The sequence below is a fragment of the Nothobranchius furzeri genome, chromosome 9, assembly GCF_043380555.1.
Source record: "Nothobranchius furzeri strain GRZ-AD chromosome 9, NfurGRZ-RIMD1, whole genome shotgun sequence".
NCBI lineage: Eukaryota > Metazoa > Chordata > Actinopteri > Cyprinodontiformes > Nothobranchiidae > Nothobranchius > Nothobranchius furzeri.
This window is the reverse complement of record NC_091749.1, coordinates 76,206,368-76,230,153: the sequence shown is the minus strand read 5'-3', so window position 1 is coordinate 76,230,153 and position 23,786 is coordinate 76,206,368. Positions and strand designations below refer to the sequence as shown.

At 43.1% G+C, this 23,786-nt stretch overlaps 2 protein-coding genes across 3 annotated transcripts in view; both read right to left on the bottom strand.

Annotated features, from left to right (window-relative positions):
• Positions 1-15,339, bottom strand: part of trpm7 (transient receptor potential cation channel, subfamily M, member 7) — a 103,516-nt gene extending 88,177 nt beyond the window's left edge. For both annotated transcript variants that reach the window (XM_070555205.1, XM_070555206.1), the window contains exon 1: positions 15,139-15,339. In XM_070555205.1, coding sequence (XP_070411306.1) covers positions 15,139-15,141 — 3 coding nt within the window. In that variant the 5' untranslated portion in view covers positions 15,142-15,339. The remainder of the gene's footprint in view (positions 1-15,138) is intronic.
• Positions 15,340-16,035: 696 nt separating this feature from the next.
• Positions 16,036-20,059, bottom strand: LOC139071868 (uncharacterized). Its single transcript, XM_070555211.1, has 4 exons — positions 19,923-20,059; positions 18,869-18,972; positions 18,334-18,422; positions 16,036-16,597 (listed from the first exon to the last, which is right to left on the bottom strand). Exons 2-4 carry the CDS (start codon positions 18,968-18,970, stop codon positions 16,165-16,167), a joined length of 624 nt encoding a protein of 207 aa, XP_070411312.1. The 5' UTR covers positions 18,971-18,972; positions 19,923-20,059; the 3' UTR covers positions 16,036-16,164.
• Between the last annotated feature and the right edge of the window lie 3,727 nt (positions 20,060-23,786).

Genomic DNA, 23,786 nt, shown 5'->3' with positions numbered 1-23,786 from the left:
GGTTTTCGGAGACATACAGGATACCCAAGTCACTAAAGGAACCCCAAGATTCCTCAAAGCTCAAATAAAAGCCCAAGTCAAAAGAAACCGTTTTGCCACTCACGTTTCCATTAATGATGAACGTAAAATATTTCCTCCAAAATCCAAGTTGAGCCCCTTTTCTTGTCTGCACTGTGCACAAGAGGGTCACATTGTGGAACACTGTCGACAACTAGGAAAAATATCCCATACGGAAATTTTAAAAGGACAAGGGTCTATGCTTTGGTTGTTTGAACACAGATCACTTAATTAAGGATTGTGACAAGCACAGCACCTGAAAACAATGAAGTCAAAGGCATCACAGTGTCTTGCGTATTGAACAAAGGGAAACTATGCAAAATGACATAAACATCCTTCACCTGTGGTCACACTGGGGCTGGCCACCGTGCAAGCATCCTTCCCAGATGAACCAATGAATTATAGACCAATATCTAACCTTCCATTTTTATCCAAAGTCCTGGAGAAAATAGTGGCCATCCAAGTATGTCAGCATTTAAAAACTAATGATCTGTTTGAGGAATTTCAGTCTGGTTTTAGAGAGTATCACAGCACTGAAACTGCATTAGTGAGAGTTACAAATGATATTCTCATGGCCTCAGATAAGAATCTTGTGTCTGTTCTAGTCTTGTTAGATCTCAGTGCTGCCTTTGACACAGTTGATCACAATGTTCTTTTAGAAAGACTTGAACATGTTGTAGGGATCAAAGGAACAGCGTTAGGCTCAGGGTCCGAAATTAACACTCGCCACTCGCCAAATGCAAGCAAATTGCTCCATTTGGCGAGTAAATTTTTGAGCTCTACCTGCCACCTGGCGAGTAATTGTTTGCACCAAATTAGTTATGTTTATCAGTCATCTAACACGGATTTCTGATACTCCTCCCGCCTGCATGCAACGTACATAAACGTACGCGAAACGTGAACGCCGCATCCAACGTCATTTCCACCTATCCCATTCAATCAGTTTATCAAGTTAGCAGTTAGCTTCGTGTTTAATCTAGCGGTGAGATGTGGCGGTTTTTAACTGGAGTCAGCCAGCCTTCCAAAAGAAAACTCGTCGAACTGGAAGAAAAACCACCAGGACCAGTGGCAACCAGAAGATTTTGTGAAAAGTGGCGAACTGGAGATGGCGGAGTCGTGAGACAATGGCTGCATTATGATGGCCACGTAGCGTTGCTGCCTTTCACAGACAACTGTCCCTCGGCATTCTTCAAATATCCAGAAAATGCCCATACTTCCCACTTTGTCTTCTTTGAGGGATAATAAATGTCCCAAGTGCTGCCGTCTCCTCCTGCCATTATTTCAGCTTTAGCTTAAAGAAAGTTTTGGTCGTAAACAACAAAGTGCGCATGTGCCGCCGGCAACTTCAGCAGATGATACGGTGGCTGGTAAGGGTCACCGCGCCTACACCGCAGCCACGGTAATCCACCGAGATAATATATATATATATATATATATTTTTTTTTTTTTAAACAAGACTGTTATTATTTATTGTCAACTTTTTTACCGGGGTTTACTGCTACACCGGTTACCGTGACAACCCTAGGACACACTTTCAGATATTCTCATGGTGCAGCTGTGTTATCCAGAGATCAAGGACTATGACCCAAATGAGGCTGTAATGCTTTGGCACAAAGACGGTGTCAGAAGCAGGAGGCCAGACTTCATGGACAGAGAAAACAAGGAGTCTGACTAGATTTCAATGAAAGAGTTCATAAAAACATCTCTAAAAATAAATAAATAGTAAAAGTGACAAAAGAGTTGTTTTCCTTATTAATTGATGTTTTAATTGTTTTGTCACTCTGTTTGGAATCAACATAATATAGAAATACATGCTTTAGGTAGATCTAAATCATTTATAATTTTGGCCGGTAAAAGATATGCTTGGCCGGTAGATTTTCATCATCTACCGGCCAACTTGGCCGGTGAGTAAAATATTTAATTTCGGACCCTAGTTAGGCTGGTTTAAATCCTACCTGTCTGACAGATTTCATTTTGTAAACGTACATGACAAATCGTCTTCATACTCCAGGGTTACTTGTGGAGTACCACAGGGTTCAGTGCTTGGACCAATTCTTTTTACTATATATATGATCCCAATTGGTAAAATCATTAGAAAGCATGGGATAAACTTTCATCGTTATGCTGACGATACTCAGTTATATTTATCCATTAACCCTTTTTTTTTTTTACCGTGTCCTGTCTGGCTGTGTAGCAAACAGAATTGATGTCTGAATGCTGGTAGCAAGCCTTACAGATTTACTCTCAGGTGGAGCATCAAAGCGTCTGCTTTTAATGTCATGCCTGATACTTAAAACTTTATTGTTATTGTTGTTGAATGCTTTATAATTCCGACCAGACACGGAGACAGAGGTGAAAGAGAAAGGAAAAGAAAAGGTGGGGAGAGGGGGGGGGGGGGGGGTTTCCACAAAAAATTAACAATAATGAACAAGAGTCTGCTTCTAGACCTGCAGAAAAAGACAAAAAAAGCAAAAGGACAAAAAAAAGGGACACAGCAACAATACAACAAGATCAAGCTATCACTGCGTCAACTTGATGAAGAAATATAAAATCAACATTGCTTAACTGAAGAATCCCGATAATAAATCACAGTGCATTAAGTGCCCACCATAGCCTTAAAACCTGTGTTTAACGTGCCCAAGCCCATACTTTAGAGAGCACCATGAGAGCACCTGTGTGTGTACACGCGCTTGTTTATGTAAGGTTTCTCTATAGGAGCGTCCAACAGAGAGTGTGAGGGACCACAGATCCCCCCTCCCCCCCCCAAAAGATGCGCAGGAGACGGGGAGAGCTCGAAGTCCCAGAGATCCAGGCGCTGCCCCAGAACACAGGAACCCCAAGGAGACTGCAACCAGAAAGGCCCCCGCCCCCCTCGAGAGGCACAGAGGATCGCCCCGGGGGGCCACAACCAGCAGCCGGCAGAGTCCCGGGAGACATCAGCGGCAAGCCCACAGGCCCGCCCGCAGCTTCCCACCCCCTAGCCGGCCGAGCCCGGGACCCAGCGACCCGGGACCCAGGGGCGACCACCGCCGCCGGGGACCCAGCAGACCCGAGGGACCCAGACCCCACCAGGCAGCCACCGGGATCTATCAGGCAGATGCCAAAATCTTAAACCCCCAGACCCGGTTGCCACGAACACTCAGGCAGACCATGGCACAACCCCTCACACCAGGTGTGGCAGTGGGAGGGGGGACGAAGATTTATATCATCAAAAGTAGTTCCAGGAGAGGGGAGGAGTCAAAGGCCCCACCTGACATATACAGTCATACACAAACACAGTCACACACTCCCTCCCTCATGCTCACACATGCACATACAACCCAAGACTTACAAAAATGCACGCCGGACACCCACTCATGCTCCCCATACACACCCTATTCACTCTGGTCCCGGTACTGCTGCACATTGGGTACAACCATCACCGGTAACCAGAGTTTGACCCTTTCTGCTGGAGTGCTGATGAGCAGGCTCCCCCGCCCAACGCTGAGCACAGCAACCTATCACCCCAGACCCCAACCAGACGGCCAGATCTCCCTCCTAGCCTCCAGCCCCAGGAAGCCAAGCAACAACAGAGGTGGCTAAGACCCCTAGTCTCCCTCCGCCTGCTCCAAGATAGTGTTGTGTGATCATGAGGTGTATTCCATGGCTGTGGTGAGCGGGCAGTGCAGGCATCATCCGGCATATGCCAGCTGATGCCACCGCACCACCCCACTTACACCCTCAGCCCTCGGTGTCTAAGTGCGGTTTAAAATTGGAAGTGGGCACCGGCACCCGGGAGGAGGCTGAGATATCCCCCTGCCAAATGCCGTTGAGTGTGCTCACTCCCAAGGCCCTAAGTGTGTGTTTGTGTGGAATGTCGTCGGTGAAAGTGTATATGGTGCAAATAAAATTGGGGGGCAGGTTGCCACAGGAATGCAGAAATGGGGTCCATACCCGCACTCCCTGACTTGCCCAGCCCCCAAGGTCCTATGTGTATGTTTGTGTGATGATGTGAGGGAGCAGGAGGAGAGAAACATGCAGGGATGGGGAGGAATGGCTGGTTGGGCTTAGCCCTCCAGGGAGCCAGCTCCCCTACTGGCCCCAATAGGCACCTCTGTTGTCAAACTGCCAACCAGGGCATGGAAACCCCAGCCCATCCTGCCAGGGCCCAAAGCAGCAGCATTACAGAGCCTCACGGAGTCCGATGGCACCAACCCAGCCACACCCCAGCAGAATATCTATGCCCATCCCTGCATTTGCACAACTTCCAGAAAATATAAGACATGGGAAATCCAGGTAAGGTTGGGTCCTCCCCCTGCTGGACCTCCCCCTCCCCTGTGATGGAAAAGCAGAGGAGCCAAGGTCTACCTGAGGCCCCCGAACCCGGGCCAGGCACTGCTGCATGTTCCTGCCTTCTTCCCGGCCGCATACATGTCAGGACCCGACCCCCAAGGCCCCGGCCAGATCCCCACACAGGGCCGGCCACCCCCAAACCCCGAGCCCCCAGGCCCCCACCCAGACCCGCCCAGGGGCAATGCAGCTGCCAGGCAGTGACCCATGGCTGCCGCCAAGACCTCCAAGGGGCCCCACAAACCACCGCCAGTAGTCCACCCCCCGAGGCAACCCAAGCACCTCCAGAGGGGGGCAACGGCCCCCCAGTCCCAGACCCCCCCAGTGAACCCACCTCCAGGGAACATCCGGATACTCCAAACTCAGACCCCCCCCCCCCCCACCACCATCCCGCAGGACAACATCAACGGCCCCCCACCCTCGCTATGTGATGGAACCAATCAAAGGAGCCCAGAGAGATTGATTTGAAGTGAAAGCAAGGGCTAAATCAAGTGTAATATGATCTAACAAAAGATTTCTATACTGGTTAATGCAGAGAGTTTCTCTATTTTTCCAATTCAAGAGGATAGTTTTCTTAGCGATGCATATGGCAGTCAGAACCACGTGAACCACAGATGTTTCAATCGGGACATCGTCCAGGTTTCCCAGCAAACAAAGAGAGGGGGTGGTTGGGATATGACATTTCAGAGACTTTGACAGGTTTTCACACACTCTACCCCAAAATTCCTGAATGTAATTGTCAGGAACGTTGTTTGTGCAGTGTGTACAGGTGTCAGACGACACAAACCCCGTCCTGAACATCCGATGACCTGTATAGTGTACTCTGTGTAGAATTTTGTACTGAATTAATTGTAAATTGGGGTGTCTGATCATTTTAAAAGTTTTTAAACAAGTTTGGGACCAGAAGTTCTGGTCAAAGCTAACTGATTGATCCACCTCCCATTTTTCAATAGGGATTGCTATTCTATCGTCTATTTTGGACAGTGTCTTATATACTTTAGACTGTCATTTTAAGATACTCCCACCATGCTGTCAGAGAGGTGCTGATACTAATACTTTTGAAGCCTTCATGTTTCCTTATGCTTGAGCTAATAAATGGTAAGTCTGAAAGCTCTATCGTATTGCAAAGTGTCTGTTCTATATCTAACCAGGACTCGTCTAGTGGGTTATCTTGCAACCATCTTGGTATATATTGCAGCCTGTTGGCTAAGAAATAATAATAAAAGTTGGGTAGATTCAGTCCTCCTCTGTCTTTGGTCTTCTGAAGCGTTTTAAGCTAATTCGTGGAGGTTTATCCTGCCAAAGGAATTTAGTAATTGAGGAGTCCAGAGATTTAAACCAGTCAGCTGGTGGTTTGTTTGGGATCATTGAAAATAAGTAATTTATTCTGGGTAAGACCATCATTTTAATTGTAGCAACCCTCCCCATGAGTGATATTGGTAAGGATTTCCATCTTGCAAGATCATCTTCCACTTTCTTTAAAAGTGGTTAGATCTGCTAACTTGGGAGAGATATTAATTCCCAGGTATGTGATATTCCCTGACTCCAATTGTGTATTAAGTAAATTGACAAAAGAGAAATTAATTGGTAGAACTGTGGATTTTAACCAGTTTATAGAGTAATCTGAAACTTTTGAAAAAGAGTTTATCAGTTCTATTGAGGTATATCCATCCATTAACCCTGATGAACCTAATCGGTTGGGTAGATTACAGGCTTGTCTTGAGGACATAAAAAATTGGATGACTCTAAACTTTTTGCTTTTAAATCAAGACGGAAGTTCTCATTTTTGGACCAGAAATCCAGAAAAGGAAATTGCTTAGTCAATCACCTGACCTGAATGGCATTACATTAATCTCAGAGAACAAAGTAAGGAACTTTGGTGTTATCTTTGACCAGGACATGTCATTCAATTCCCAGGTTAAACAGGTTTGTAGGATTTCCTTTTTCTACCTTCGGAATATTGCTAAGATTAGAAGCATCCTTTCCAGGAGTGATGCTGAAAAACTAGTTCATGCATTTATTACATCAAGACTGGATTACTGTAATTCATTACTCTCAGGAAGTCCACAGAACGTAGTTAAAAGTCTTCAGCTTGTCCAAAATGCTGCAGCTAGAGTTCTGATGAGAATTAAAAAGAGAGATCATATCTCTCCTGTCTTAGCTTCCCTACATTGGCTACCTGTTAAATTCAGAATAGATTTTAAGATCCTTCTTCTCACATACAAAGCTCTTAATAATCAAGCTCCATCATACATCAGTGATCTGATTGTTCCATACGTTCCTAACCGAGCACTTCGCTCTCAGACTGCAGGTCTACTGGTGGTTCCCAGAATATCTAAAATTAGGATGGGAGGCAGATCTTTTAGTTATCAGGCTCCTCTCCTGTGGAACCAGCTCCCAGCTTTAGTCCGTGAGGCAGACACTTTGTCTACTTTTAAGAATAGGCTTAAAACATTTTTATTTGATAGGGCCTATGGTTAAAATCTGATGTTAGCCTAAATCTGGACAAGTGGGGGAGTAGAGGGAGGTGGAGTGTACAGTCGGTAAAGACGACTCTCCCTTGCCCTGCCTCCAACATGCCTCCATCTAAATAGGATAGATTATCCAGAGTTATCTCTGTAGTTATGCTGCTATAGGCTTAGACTGCTGGAGGACACACTGACCACTTTTCACACTCTACTGCTTTCTTCTACAGTCTGCTCTTTAACTGTGACTTGATGCAATTTGCTGGGTTCCTTATATAGGAAACATTATTTCTGATTGGCTTAATGAACTGACCTGAATTGGAATGTTTATTATGTTTATGTTTCCATCTGCTGCTACAAGTCATTTCCAGCTTTTACAGCCCTGAATGGCCTTATCAACTTATCATATTCATTAAAAGACAATATCTCAAGCACTGAAGGACAATTAAATGACCAATTTTCAATCCTTGCCACCTCTTATGGCTGCTTTGACATCTTGGCATTTAGAGGAATGTGAAATGAGGGGGAAAAAGTTCACCATGACCTACAGATAAGATTCCAGGAAGGCTGTGTGTGCGCACGCGCACACACACACACACACACACACACACACACACACACACGCACACACACACACACACACGCACACACACACACACGCGCGCGCGCGCACACACACGCGCGCACGCACGCACACACACACACACACACACACACACACACACACACACACACACACAGAGTCATGAGACCAAAGTGTGACAGGCTCTCTCGCTTTCACATTTGTGCCCCCTGGGTAAAGCTCTACAAGACTGCACTGAAAGAATTGATCAGCGCTACATTCCCTCCCTCCTTACCAACACCTGGACAGTCTATTGAGGAACATCTGGTACAGTCACATGATTGTCTACAATAAAGACATGGCATCAACAACTGGGAAAAGTCTTGACTCAATATATCTGCTCTCTAATAAAACCGAATGGCCATGATAACAGTAATGACTGAGCAGAAAATGCCTAAGTACAAACAGTGAATTCTTAGCAGGATTTGAGGTTCTGGTAAAGTCCCCGGAAGAAAGGCGTAGTCCTGCAGAGCATTGGGGAAGCACTGCTTTAACAGACTTCCACTCATTAAATAATCTTAAAATGACAATAAAAAATAAAACATACTCTACAGAAGTGTATTGCAGTCACTGGAAAAACATAAAAAGCAGTTTTTCTGGATGCACAAATTAACAATAAGGAAAAATAAGAAATTTTTCCAAATTAATGAAACTGTGTGGGCCAGAAAAAAAATGTTCTGAGCCATGAGGATTGCTCAACCATTCCTGTATGACGTTTATAAAATACAAAATAATACTTTGGCAAGAAGACCTGATGGGGCTTGATCCCTGAACAGGCGCAAATTCCTCAGGTGTCCTCGTAAAGTCCTAACTAATACCTGTCTGAATAGTTTAGAGACAAAAGTGAATTGAAGTCAACAAGCGGAACATGTTTGAGTTTCTATTACTTAGCCAGTTATTCGTGCCAGCAGGGGCAGAACATACACTCATAAAAACAATGCAGAGGTACTAATTAATCAATAGTAATAATAATACATTTTATTTATAAGCACCTTTCACAGAACACAGACACTTTACAACTATAAAAACTAGCAAAGAACAAATCCAAATAAACAGGAAGAAAAGTCACAAAAAGTACTAGATAGTAAAATCAGCATAGTATAACAATATGTCCCAAATAGGGACATATTGCTGTATACAGCAATCAATTTCCCTCTGGGATTAATAAAGTATTTTTGAATTGAACTGAATTGAAGTAGTACACAGTCTGAAAAAGGTGGGTTTTAAGTCTGGATTTAAAAGTGGAAAGGCAGTCACACTTACGGATGGCTTGAGGGACAAAATTCCAGAGACGTAAAACAGAGAAACTGAAAGTTCTGCTCCTCATGGAGCTCATACTGAACAGTAAGTTGAAGGAGGATGAAAATCTGAGGGTGGTGATGGGAGAGATTACGTAAATAAGGACAGGAAGATATGGGTGGAAATGTTTATGGATGGCTTTAAAGGTGAGATGGAATTTTAATTGAATATGTTGCTTTAAAGTAAGCCAGTGAAGTCGCTGAAAGACAACAGATAAGCTGGGTGTCATCAGCAAAGTAGTAAAATGAATGTTGAATTTCCAAAAGATAGAAGGAGGTAGATATTGAAGAGATGGGGCCCGTCCGCCTATTTAACACTTTTTTTTATCATTTATGAAGATTTTTTTTTTTTTTGCATTTTGAATTCTTTGTTCTTGTAAAAGAGTCTGGTGATTTTTAGCTTGAGAGACACTATATAAAAGATCATTTTATTTTTATTTTTATTTACCTCTGGTAACTGTGATGGAGTAACATCTGAACGATCTGACTTGTATTAATTGTGAACAGCCTAGGAGATAAGTGTGAAACCAATCAAGTGTGAGTTGGGCAATTCAATTCAAGTTTATTTATATAGCACCAAATCACGACAAGAGTCGTTTCATGGAGGATGAGAATGGAAAGTAGACCTGAATCAGCAGCAGTAAGGAGATCCTCTGTAATTGTTATGAGTAGTTTCTGTACTGAAAGTGTTCATAAAGACGTATGTTCCCAGATGAGAGTGGAATCATGAGGCAAAAACTTTCTCCAACTTTTTTTAGATGAAACATAATATAGGTGTGTGTGTTGCATATGGGTTGGTTCAGGAGATAAACTAAGATGCATACCACAACTGCTGTACAGGATCAGACCTGTACGTGCTAGGAGAAACAAACACAAGTGCTGCTAAGACAGACGACATACATTGCCTAGCCAAAAATAAAAGTCACCACCTGGATTTAACTAAGCAGATAGGTAAGGGTCTCCTATTGAATAATTACTGAATGGGCAATTATTTTTCAGCTCAGGACTGTTTTGCTGCCGCATTCAAACTGGAGGAGTGGCTGAAGCAGATCCCAGGAAAAAACATCAAGACATCTCAGTCCAGAAAGGTGCAGTTTTAGCAACAGCCAAGATCCTGCAGAACCCTCAAGCTCCCAGGCTTCTGGTAGAAGACCCGAGCTTGGGGTGGGACTTAAGACGTTAAATATGATTAATTAATTAATTAGAAAAAAAGATGTGTTAAAAGAAATTCTCACATTTAACCAAAGCTTTAATTTCAAAAGGCCGAACCTTTGTCATTGCACGATTTCCAGGTCTGCCAATTTCACTGACGCACACAACAAAGCAGTCCTGCTCTGCTACTAAAATAGAAGATAGTTGCCTTGCTTGGACTGATACAACATTTAGGAAAACACGCTGGCCTCGTTTTAACTCGTAAAAAAAACTTCCGGAAAACTACGGAGTCCGTCACGCGGACATTTTTAAGAGATCGTCTCTCATCTCACTGCTGCTGCTCGCATGCAGCGCTTGTTTTATTGATCTGCGCACCTGAAGATTAGTAAAGTCAAGGTAAGCTAAATTCTTAGTAACATTTGTGCAGCAGTGCCCGCATCAGACAGAATGATGTTTTGCTCTTAGCAGTAGTTTATGAGTCAGACGAACAGTTGGGAAAATGCTCCGTGTTCTCTCTACTCTAAACAGTCAAACAACGTGTCAGTGTTAAAGCAACAGTAACGCTCCTAAAATGTTCTTATAATTTTCTAAACAATTTTTCTGAGACAAGTGACTGTCTATGCGTTATGCGCATTACTATAATTCAGTGGTGGTGTGTCGAAGCAGTCATCAGCTGTTCGGAGCTAAAGGGGCGAATGTTTACATTCAGGGCCAGTGAGGAACGAGGACGATGTGATCAGGCCGCAGACCTGGAGACCCGCATACGCTGCTGCAGGTGTGAATCTGCAGGTCCGCTGCTGTACCCTTCCTGATGTGAGAGCAGGACATCCATTTAAGGAATGTCAGCTCACCTGTTCACTGCTCAGACGTCAGATAAATTATTTGGTCACCAATTCCTTACTGTGTCTACCCAGCTTCAGCATTCCTTGTCTGGGTCTGACCCAAGTTAGTAAATTTAAGTCCTCCATCAGATTTGTGCCTGTTCTAGTGTCATCTATAAGGATTTTTAATGATAGATGATATATGCTTTTACTGGATAATGAGTAATTAAAATGCTAATAAACATTCAATTATACATAAAATTGAAACTGAAAAAAATTGAGTATGGTGCAAAAGTCTATTTATTTCAGTAATTCAACAAGACTGAGAGACTATTTAAAGTCTGACGAACCCTTTGCAGGTGTTTTCTATTTGCAGATATGAACTTCAGTTGGTTGTGGTTTGATTCATATAACACAATGACATTTGAATAATTAAAAAATTTAAGAGCTTGAGTTTACAAAAATAACATCCATATCTCATTATTTTTAATAATAGTTTGGTGGCAACTTTTCATGAATGATTAAAATTTGATAAAGATTAATTGCAAGGCCTCCAATTAATTTGATAATTTTTAATTAAGTCCCACCACTAATATTGTGTGTGTGTGTGTGTGTGTGTGTATATGTATATATATATATATATATATATATATATATATTGGGGGTGGGCCGTTATCGGCGTTAACGCGCTGCGGCAAAGCCAGACGCTTATCGCGCGATAAAAAAAATGACGCCGTTAATCTATTCTCAAAGTTGGGTTGGGATCTGGGTCTATACTAAGTAAACTATACCATACCATAGCATACCACTTTATTTATATAGCGCTTTCAACACGGCATTACAACCATACAAAGCGCTGCACAAAAAAAAAGCAAGAAAACACAAGTTAAAATAGTCAGGTAAATGGAAAATGTAAAAAGGAGCAAAGAAATAAAACAACAGACTATTAACAGTAAAAGCAAATAAAACCAGAATATAAAAACACAAAATTAAAATTGAATTGTCTAGGAGGGACAATGGATGAGCTAAGGAGTTATGGAATTAGGGATCGAATGCGTAAGTGAAGTAGAGGGTCTTCAGACGAGATTTAAAGACGGCGATAGAGGAAGCTTGCCTAACCTGCAGTGGTAATGAGTTCCATAACTTTGGGGCACAGACTGAAAAAGCCCTTTCCCCACGAGTCTTCAAACGTGCCTTAGGGACAGTTAAGAGGAGTTGATCTTCAGACCTAAGAGCACGAGGAGGGTGGTAGTAATGAAGGAGATCACACAGATAGAGAGGAGCTTGACCGTTTAAGGATTTGAACGTGAGAAGTAAAATTTTATAATTGATCCTGAATTTAACGGGCAACCAGTGAAGCGTTTTAAGAATAGGTGAGATGTGGTGTCTTCTTTCAGCTCCAGTCAAGAACCTTGCTGCAGAATTCTGAACAAGCTGAAGCCTAGACAAAGCCGCCTCACTGATACCGTACAAACAGGAGTTTGAATAATCCAACCGAGAAGTGATGAATCACAGATTGTAGAAGACGGACACTCAGGATGGACTTTAATTTTGAAATACGTCTAAGATGGTAAAAGCAGGACCTGACCGTGCTATTGACCTGAGAATCCATCTTCAGAGCAGAATCTATTCTTATTTCAAGGTTGGAAACAACAGAAGTGACATTAGGCGACAGATAGTTGAGGTCTGGTTGCTGGGCTGCTCTAAAACTAGTTGGACTAAAAACGATTACCTCTGTTTTGGAGTCGTTAAGATGTAGGAAGTTGTCAGCCAACCATTGCTTGACTTCGTGAAGACAATCGAACAGAGGTTTAGTGGAGTCTTGGGGTTTCAGTGAAAAATAAATTTGAATATCATCTGCATATAGATGGTAAGACACTGCATGCTGTTTGAGAACAGCTCCCAAGGGCAGAATATAATACAGAACAGCAACGGGCCGAGGATGGAACCTAAACTATGATGACTTTCACATTGCGCAGATGGATACCTGGTTGGCGCGGATGTATACTCGGCGCGGATCATCGTACGTATGGACGGAATCCAGGCTCGTGGAGTTTAATGTTCCCCATGCAGCCGAACAGTCGCACCGTCGCCACCAGCAGCGCTTCTCCCTTCTCATCGCGCGGGACAAGTAAATAATTTATGTACTTTAACCAGAGTTTAATCCATAAATCCGACTTTCATTCTTTTTATTTTGTTTTGTTTACCTCCGACATTTCCAGCCGGGCTTTCCCCGGGCCACACTTCACCGTCCGCGGCCGAAGCAGCGCTCGGATGTGAGAAAACAGAGACAAGACTTGCTCAGACAGGTGCGGTTTCCAACTAAGTTTAGCTCTTTTAGCAGCTGTTTATTGTGATAAAGTGATAAATTGTTTCTACAGGTCATTCTTCATGTGGCTTCGACTCAAATTTACCTGTAATAATAAACGTTTTACTCATAAATTTTTATATTTGTTTAGAAAAGTTGAGCTAGGATAACTCCCCTTGCCATTTTCAGAGACAACAACAGCAACAGTTGGCTTCTGCTCATACAGGTGAGCTGTGGCATCATTTCCAGCTCTCACTCCTATTCACCAGAGGCGATCCTACATGCAAACTAAAGGGGTGCATTGGAAGGGCACCCCAGAAATTTAACCCCCTCCCCAGGCCAGATAGTTTCTGTGTGTGTGTGTATGTATGTATGTATGTATGTATGTATGTATGTATGTGTGTGTGTGTGTGTGTGTGTGTGTGTGTATATATCTACTGTATATACTTTTTTCTTTAGCAGGCCATATTGTGTAGAAGAGAAGAACTAGTTTGTCACCAGACAATGTGAACAAGCTGGTCTGCTTGAGTGACTGGTGGAAGAAAGAGAAATAGAGCTTGGACTGATTGAAAAACGCTACTGACTGTAAATAGTTAATCATGACCTATTCTGTTGACCTACAGTGCAGAATTTGTTGAAATGAATAAACAGCTATTAAACACAAATACTTATTGATCATTATTTATTTCCATCATCAGTTATCGTAGTAAAACTGCTTTATCAGTCTGTAATGCATTACTGAAACAAGAAATACGCCTCCATTCTCAAAGACTTGCTTTTATTCATTATCTAGGTAGCACACACATATGCCTTTGGCAGAATTTGAATGAGCCATTTTAATCTAGATTAATCTAGATTAATTCCATGATTACAGTGAGATTAATCTAGATTAAAAAAATTAATCTATGCCCACCACTAATATATATATATATATATATATATATATATATATATATATATATATATATATATATATATAATTTACAAATCACGACATGTTTGGAGTGCCTCCATCACTACTCATGCAGCTGCTGACCAGGAGTGATAATACAGAGCAGTAATGTTAGATTAGATATCATTAACAACAGGTAAAGACAGGTAAAGTGGTATGACATCTTAGAGAGAATGTGTTACTATTTATAGCTTTTGTCTCTGTGTTAGTATGCTCTGTGCTGAATGGCAAGCCACTGTGCACCAGTGTAATAATGAAGATTTTACATAACAGGTCTGACAATGTTAAAAGTAGAAATATGTTTATATAAAAAGGAGAATTTAAGCTTAAGGATGTCCACCCTGCAAACACAGAGTACATTATGGTGAAGGAATAATAACACTTCCTGTGCTCAGCTTGACTTCAGTTTCAGGCTACATCACGCGTGTTATGCTCTAGGCATTGATCTTTGATGGCTCCAGCTGCTAAAAGGGAAACAGGACTGTTGGTCATGTAAAGAAACGTGAGAAGTAGGCCTGTGTGTGCTTAACCCCCAGCAACCAGAGGATGAACGAGTTTAATTAAAGCCTCGCATATTAAATGTATCACCGTTTCAACATCACTGAATAAGAAGCTCTCAGGCGGAAGATCCTTGGCAGCCACCCAAGCTGGCATTGGCTGTCTTGTCTGACATCCGAGAAGAAGCTAGAAGAAGTGTTGCTTTGACCAGCGCCAACTGCTCGGAACTACACATTTAACCAACTCGTTTCTACCCGAGCGTTTTCAAAACAAAACCGTTTCTATCGTCTTGTGTTAGAGGAAGGAAGAAAAATCAGACGGGTCCCTGAGCGGCGGCAAATGGTTAGCTACTTAGCTAGCTACTTAGCTAGCTAACGTCACAAACGTGTGATGTGTGTGTGTGTGTGTGTGGGGGGGGGGGGGGGGGGTGTCTTGGTTTTACGGAGTGATTACACAACAGGACAGTGATTTAAATGAGCCGAACAGAACCAAAACAATCTCCCCGGGTTAGAACAACATAAGGTAGCAGGCATGGAAGGTATCTCCAACCCATACCCCCCCCCCCCCCCCCCCCCATGAGTCACGACGATCCGACACGCCAGTAACGGAACTGGGACCTGAAACAGGCTCACGTACCATTCTCTTCACCGTTGAGAATCAGGAAGAGATCCACGGTGGCTTTTATCCATCTATCGGCAGTGCTCTCGGTTGGCCGTGGAAGGAAAGCCCGTTGAACGCTGAAGAGATCCGCTTCGGCTGCAGCTCCAACGGAAGGTTGCTTTTTCATAATTGTTCGACTCCAGACTGACGCAGCGTAACGAGCCGGCTGACTCAGCCAGCTCGCGGTCACGTGACCAAGGAGGGGGAGTCAGCAAACAAATGGGCGGTTTGTTTTACTTTCATCCGGACCGGCAGCATCAGAGCCACGTGGGTTCACTTTTGGTTAGACAACTTCATAAAGTTATAACTAAATAAGGTCCATTCTGGATTAGCGTGTCAATAATTACACATGACTACATATAATTACAACAATGCTGAGGGTTCATAATTTTTTAAACCTTTAACTAGATGAGTCGATTGAGAACACATTCTCATTTACAATATCTGACCAAAAGGCAGCAGCAGCAAGGGACACATAGTTAGCTTTGCATCAAAGAAAATCAGATAAGATAAAAACATACAAGATAAAACAGTTAGACATAAAGACAAATGACTGTTCTCATGCAGGTCCTTCTCAAAAATTTGCATATTGTGATAAAGTTCATTATTTTCTGTAATGTACTGATAAACATTAAACTTTCATACATATTAGATTCATTACACACAACTGAAGTAGTTCAAGCCTTTTATCGTTTATGCGTCTCTCAACTTTCAGTCAGATTCAGATTTCAGATTCAGATTTCAGATTAATTGGCCAAGTAAAATTACATTTACAAGGAATTTGTCTTCCGTAGATGTTCGCTCTCTAAAACATACAACAACCACAATAAATGAGAATAAAAATACCAAAAACACATAAGAACATGTATACCCACACACATGTTCATTTACACACACACATATATACATACCCACACACACACACACGCACACACACACACACATATCCGTAAGCATACTGAATAAGTATTAAAAACTATGATAAAAGGATGGTAAAATAATCTACAGATTCAGGAGAGAAATGGCTGAAGGAAAGAAACTGTTCTTGTGTCTGGTAGTTTTTGTGTACAGTGATCTATCGCGTCTGCCAGATGGGAGGAGATGGAAGAGAGTAGATGCAGGATGTGTGGCATCTTGGACAATATTCACTGCCTTTTTCCTGGTCCTGCTGATGTACAGTTCCTGGACAGAGGGCAGTTGGGCACCAATGATTTTTCCTGCTGTTTTAATAATACGCTGTAGTCTGCATTTGTCCATTTTTGTGGCTGACCCAAACCAGACAGTGATGGATGAGCAAAGTATGGATTCGACTGCAGCAGTGTAGAAGATGATCAGCAGCTCTTGTGGTAGGCCAAACTTCCTTAAATGCCGTAAGAAATACATCATCTGCTGAGCCTTTTTGACGATGGAGTTGATTGTTTCCCACTTCAGATCCCTGAAGAAGAAGAAGAAGAAGAAGAAGAAAATATTATTTCTATAGCGCCTCTCAAGATAAAAATCACGAGGCGCTTCACAAAAACAAAAAATAAAAAAATTTGTAAAAATATAAAACAGCATTTCCAAAATGTTTAAAATATATTTAAAATGAGGTAAAATATGCAATTGCGATTTAAAAGAAAAAATGTTAAGAAAGAGAGTGAATAGGAAAGAGGGAAATCAGTGGATCCTGAATAAGTGGTGAGAGCAGAATAAAGAGAGAGAGGTGAAGAAGGTCATCCAAAAGCCAGCTTGAACAAGTGAGTCTTCAGCTGCTTTTTAAAGGAGACCACTGAGTCCACTGATCTCAGGCTCAGGGGGAGAGAGGTCCAGAGTCTCGGGGCCACAGCAGCAGATGATCTGTCACCTTTGACCTTTAGCCTGGTGCTGCACAACCAGTAGGCTTTGATTACTGGACCTCAGGGACCTGCTGGGGGTGTAGGGACTAAGAAGATCACCAATGTAAGATGGTGCTTGTCCATGTAAGGCCCTATAGACCAGAACCAGGATCTTGAAATGAACCCTGAAGTTGACTGGCAGCCAGTGAAGCTGGAGGAGAAGCGGGGTGATGTGGGTGTGTTTGGAGGACTTGGTCAAAAGCCGAGCACAGGCGTTCTGAACCACCTGTAGACGGTTCAGGGAGGTTCTGCTCAGACACGTGAAAAGAGAGTTACAGTAGTCTAAGCGTGAGGAGATGAAGGTGTGGAGAACTGTCTCAAGTTCAGAGCGGGACAGAATGGGACTCAGCTCAGCAACGTTCCTGAGATGGAAGAAGGAAGAGCCAACAAGAGAACTGACATGAGAATCCAGGGTGAGAGCTGGGTCAAAGGTCACGCCAAGATTCCTGACGGAAGGTTTGGTGTGGGAAGCAAGCTGACCAAGAGAGTCTCTGATTTTGGGAACCAGCTTGTCTGGGGTACAGATGAGGATCTCAGTCTTATCTTCATTCAGCTGAAGAAAGCTCCCACCATCCAGGTTTTGATAGAGTCTAAGCAGGTGTGTAACAGCTGCAGCTTAGACATCTCATGGGGCTTAAAGGAGATGTACAGTTGGATGTCATCTGCATAAAGATGGTAGGAGATTCCTTTGAAGGAGCTCAGGATGTGCTGAAGAGGAAGCAGACAGAGGAGGAAAAGCAGAGGCCCCAGCACAGAACCTTGTGGGACGGCTGTGCAGAGACCTTTGAAGGGGCGGGTGCTCAATTTTAAAAAGGGGCACACAGAATAATATTTTCAAACAGCATGACATAACCACAGTATACCTGGCTTAATAACAATTCATATTTATTAGAAATTCAAAATGGAAGCGAATCATTATATACACCATAAGGACAATGTAAAGCAAAAGTAACTTGTTTAGGTAAATGGTCTGTATTTGTATAATGCCTTCTTAGGGTTCTACAACCCCCCAAGGCACATTACAACACAATCAGTCATTCACACACACACATTAACACACTGATGGTGATGAGCTATGATGTAGCCATAGCTGCTCTGGAGCGCACTGACAGAGGTGAAGCTGCTGAGCACAGGCGCAACTAGTCCCTCCGACCACCACCAGCAGGCAAAGCAGGTCAAGTGTCTTGCCCAAGGACACAACAGCATCAATCTCTGATTGAAGTCAGGATCAAACCTGCAACGTTCCGATTACTGGACAACCTGCTCCACCTCCTGATCCATTGCTGTCCTATTTTACCTGATGATGGGGCACAATGTAGCTGTTGCAGGGTTGCTCCTCTTGCTGCTGCTGATGATGCTGGAGGGCAAGGCTGTGTTGATCTCAGACTGCAGGGAGTATAACGAGCAGAGGAGAAATGTTAGTCAATTACAAAATTAATGTAAGATAATAAAAAATGGCAAAAATTGGTGAAAACTCTTAGAACTGTAAGACAGAAATATCTGAGACAAAACCTGTGGTGAATAAATGGAAATCTAAACATTAGTGGATAATAGAGGAGTTTATGTCAGAGATAAGAATGTGACAGTAATATAAACAGAAAGAGTTGTGTGTGTCTTCAATCTCCTCATGTGATCTATCACTCTCCACTTGCTGTCCATCTGAGGACAAGGCAAAATTAGCTATTGTATGAATGAATTATGTAGTTATTCACATTTAACAGGTCTTGCACCTAATCCATGATCAAGAGACTAACAAAAAACATTTTCTGGCATCAAAACATTGCAGTTGTGTATATTATTGTTTCTACACTTGTTGCTGTGATGCAACTTACCTGTACTCTTTTTTTTATCCAGCTGGTGAGGGACCCACTGCCTTTAGCTGCCTCATGTAGCTCTTTCTGTCGCTGCTTCCGCCTCCTGTCCTTACGAAGCATGTCTGTACAATGATATATCATAATTAATTTACAAATATGTTTTCATGCATATAAACCTCATGCATACACATACTGGGACATTTCATTCCTTTTCCAGAAAACTAACTGTATATAATTTGGCCACAAATTTGCTTCATGATGCTGATCCAGAATATTTCCATAATATTTTAATCATAGTGCTTTAGTAATTATAATAAAAATAAAGAATAAAACAATATGTTTATGCTTTCATTCAGTTTTACTATCTACTTTGTGCAAAACAGAGAACTGTACAGATACAATAATTTTGCTGTGAAAACAGTAGTTTTTTTTAAATGTACATCTTTAAAACATAATGTTTTTAATACAATGCATTCAAAAAGAGAGCGAATATAAACTCCAAATTTTGAGAATATGCATAGTATTAGTGAACTAAAAAACCCACCAGAAGGGCTGAGAAACCTTAAAATCTAAAACAAAACTATGTTCCCTAAAACGCTGGACAGAATTTACAGACAAGGACTGAATATTTAGTAACACAAAACTTGTGACGGATGTTACCTTTAGTATTTTTCTTATTTCCTTTCACAAAAGGTAGCTAAATTTTAAATTTGTTCAAGTTCTATTAGTCCGCAAACCAGGAAGTGATTGTGTAAACAAGAAGCAGTGCTGTGTGAGACCCCAGTCACGTGACACGCAGCAGCAATAGGAATGCAACTTTGCGGTACCTAGTTAACAACAATGACATTTTATTGGCAAATTCCCAATATTTAAGATTGAAAAAATATTTTCGTACAAGTACTTATGTACAAAATGTTTTTGGTTAATCCTAAAGTTACTGAGGTTCAGAATCGGTACCCAGCCACAGACACACACCCAGCTAGTAATATATCACACACCTAGTGCCACAAAACAACTTAATAATGTACAAAATAATCTAATAACTGTGTATAGTAGTGTGCATCCTACTTACCGGTGTTAGTCCGTTTCTCCCAATCAATATGTATGTCCTAAAAGCTCTGCACCACTCGCTCGGCCATGAAGAAAATGTGGGTGCTTGCTTGCAGCTTGTTGTGACCGGCTGTGCGCTCTGGCGTGAGGAAGAGACGGAATGGTCACGTGACTCACGCCAGCCATATAACATTATTAAACAGAAATTTTATTAATTATTATTTTTGTTATTCTTGAGGGGGCACAAACAGAAAATTCTTTAAAAAAAATATATATATATAAAAAAAATCATTAAACCTCAAAAAGGGCACTTTGGGCACATGGGAGAAAAGGGGCAGGGTCTCAAGCACCCTCCGCCCCCCCCCCCCTCTGCACGTGCCTGTGGGACACCATGGGTAAGAGAGGTGGTGGAGGACCTAAACTTGGAGACGGCCACAGAAAAGGAGCGCTCAGAGAGATAAGAGGAGAACCACTCCAGAGCAGATCCTGATAGGCCTACCCCGTCTCTCAGCCTCTCCAGTAGCAGGTGATGGTCAACAGTGTCAAAGGCTGCAGTCAGGTCCAGCAGGACCAGAACAGAACAGTCCCCTGCATCGCTGTGGGTCAGAAGGTCATTAGAGACCCTAAGAAGAGCTGTTTCAGTAGAATGAGCTCTACGAAAACCTGACTGGAAGCTATCATAGATGTTATGTTCATCAAGAGCAGCTGTGAGTTGTTTATCGACAACCTTTTCCAAGATCTTGGAGATGAACGGAAGTTTAGAGATGGGTCTGACGCTGCTATGGAGAGAGGGGTCGAGACTCGGTTTTTTAACAAGCGGGTGGATTACAGCGTTCTTAAAGTAAGCAGGGACCTGACCAGAGACCAGAGAAGCATTAATTATAGAGAGCACGCTGGGACCGATGGACAGAAAAGCACTTTTAAACAAAGATGAGGGTAAGATGTGGAGGGGGCATGCAGAGGTCTTCATAGAGTTAACTAGTTTGGTTAACTCAGGCAAAGAAACAGGAGCAAAGCTATCTAGGATGATGGGCCTGGTTGGAGTCGGGAGAGGCAGCGATATGGCTGAAGGAGAGATGCTAGATCTAACCTTATTGATTTTGTCCACAAAGAAAGACAGAAAGTTCTCACAGTCTGCAACAGAGTGGATGGAGGCTGTAGGAGAGGCAGGAGAGACGATGCTGCTGATGGTGTTAAACAGCACCTTGGGGTTCCCTTTGCTCTGGGACACCAGGTTGGAGAAATAGGAAACCCTAGCGTCTCTGACTGCAGAGTTAAAGGATGTCAGAAGATCCTTTAGGTGCAGCAGATGGACGTGGAGATGGGTTTTCTTCCACAAACGCTCAATTTTTCTGCATTGGCGCTTCAGGCTGCGAAGGCTGTCATTAAACCAGGGAGTAGGGTTCACTGCAGGACCTGATCTGGTTCTGACAGGACAGATGTTGTCCAGAATGGAGAGGCAGTGCTCGTTAAACTGAGAAGTTAAGGAATCTGGGTCGTTATCAGAAGAACATGGTGGATCAAAAGCAGCAGAAAAATTGCTAGCTGTGCTCTCATTAAGAAAACGAGAACTAACCACACGGCGAGCAGGAGGTGGGGACGCAGAAACTGACAAGTTAAAGAAAATGTAATGGTGATCTGAAATATAAACATCCTCAGGACAAACACTGTCAGCATTTAGACTCAGGGTAAAAACAAGGTCTAGAGTGTGCCCCCTGGTGTGTGTGGGGCCAGAAACATGCTGGGTAAAGCCGAAGGTGTCCATGAGGCTGGAGAAATTCATGGCAAAGAGATCGGAGGGATCATCAACGTGGATGTTAAAGTCACCAACAATCACCAGTCTGGACAGCTTCACAGTGGAGGATAGAAAGTCACTAAACTCCTGAAGGAAAGAACCGTTTGGACCAGGTGGACGATAGACCACAGCACAGTAGAACGGGTCCTTACGCCCGACTTTAATCAGCTGCAGTTCAAAGGAAGCAAAGTGACCAGAGGTTGTAGAGCTACATGGAAGATGGTCTCTGAAAACAACAGCTAGGTCTCCACCACGACCAGAACCCCGGTGCTGGCTAAGAAAAGAATAACCTCTCGGGCAGAGTTAAATCAGACCAGAATAATCAGATGTTTGCTGCCAAACTTCAGCCAGAAACAGAAAATCCAGGTTTTTAGAGAGAATTAGATCATTGAGCAGGAAGGTCTTATTGTTAACAGAGCGGGTATTTAATAGAGCCATGCTGAGTGAGGTGGAGGAATCAGAAACTACAGAAACAGCTGGAGTTAGTGGACGTAAATTAGCAGGGTTAGATCCACGGTGTTTATAAAAACCACTTATAGAGGGAACAGGAGGAGAAACCACTGAGGAATGAGGATAAACCGACCTTAAAAAACTTGGACGGATGAACAGCGTCCCAACACGGCCTGGCGGGAATGTGGAAGTGGCGCTCAGGTCATCAAACAAAGGACAAGAAGCTGGAAGATCACACCGATGTTTACCAGATAAACCACGCTTTAAGAGAAGTCTTATTCTCACCTGGATTCCTGCTTGTTTACCTCTTTTCCTCCGACGTTTTCCTGGGACCGGACAAACATCGCTAGAGGTGCGCAGCTCTGGATCGTCGATTGCTTCCGGGCCAGTGCGCCGCTCAGGTAAACAAACAGGATGGTAAATCCTCGGTGCATCTTGGGCGATCGTGAACGAACGGAAGGACAAAAGAGTCTGGCGATCATAGGAGATGGTAGCAGAGACACTACTGAAGAGGATCGCAGACTGGAGCAAGGTGGAATAGAGGTGGTTATTGGAGAAAAGTTTGCCGGTGACCGCGGCGAAGCCAAGCACAGGCGCCATCTTGCCGACCGGAAATGATAGTTTCCAAGAACTTGAATGAGTCCACCATTGACACTGGGCTGTTGGATATTGTGAGGGGGGGCAGCACTGTGGGAAGCTTCCTAAAATCCACGACCATCTCCACAGTCTTAAGGGTGTTAAGCTCAAGATTGTGCTGACTACACCAGACCACCAGCCTCTCAACTTCTTGCTGATAAGCAGACTCATCACCATCCTGGATGAGCCCAATGACAGTGGTGTCATCTGCAAATTTCAGGATTTTAACAGCTGTGTCCTTAGAGGTGCAGTCATTGGTGTACAATTAAAAGAGCAGTGGAGAAAGGACGCACCCCTGTGGTGTACCGGTGCTGATCTACCTTGTGCCAGATGCAACATTGTTCAACCGCACATTCAATCAAAGCTTTATTTATAAAGCACCTTCCGCAACCCTGTCAGGAAGCCCAAGGCGCTGAACATGGTACAGTAGAAGGTAAATATATTGAATAAATCAAAAATAAAAGCAAATCAAATTACAAAATACAAATTACAAAAAAGGTGAAACATTCTGGTACAGGACAAATGCGTAAAACAATGGATTGAGTGAACCAATGAAAACTGTGGAATAAATTCAACATAAAAGAGGGCCAAAATCAAACATGTTCAGGAAACGCCAAGCGGAGGAGGTGTGTTTTTAGGCGACTCTTAAAGGCTGGCAGAGATGGGGACAGCCTAACTGAGGGTGGCAGCTCGTTCCAGAGTGACGGTGCTAGGACTTAGAAAGCCCGGTCCCCGCGAGTATGACACCTAGAACGAGGGACAGCGAGCAGGCCTTGGTCAGAGGAGCGCAGAGCGCGTGATGGGGAGTGTCTGTTCAGGAGTGTGGCTAGATAGGGGGGAGCACCACCCTGGAAGAAATGATAAACAAAGGCGAGGATTTTGAATTGTGAGCGATAGCAAACCGGAAGCCAGTGCAGGGAGGCCAGAACCGGACTGATGTGGTCCCGTTTCCTGGTCCCAGTCAGGAACCTGGCTGCTCTGTTATGCACAACCTGTAGGCGACGC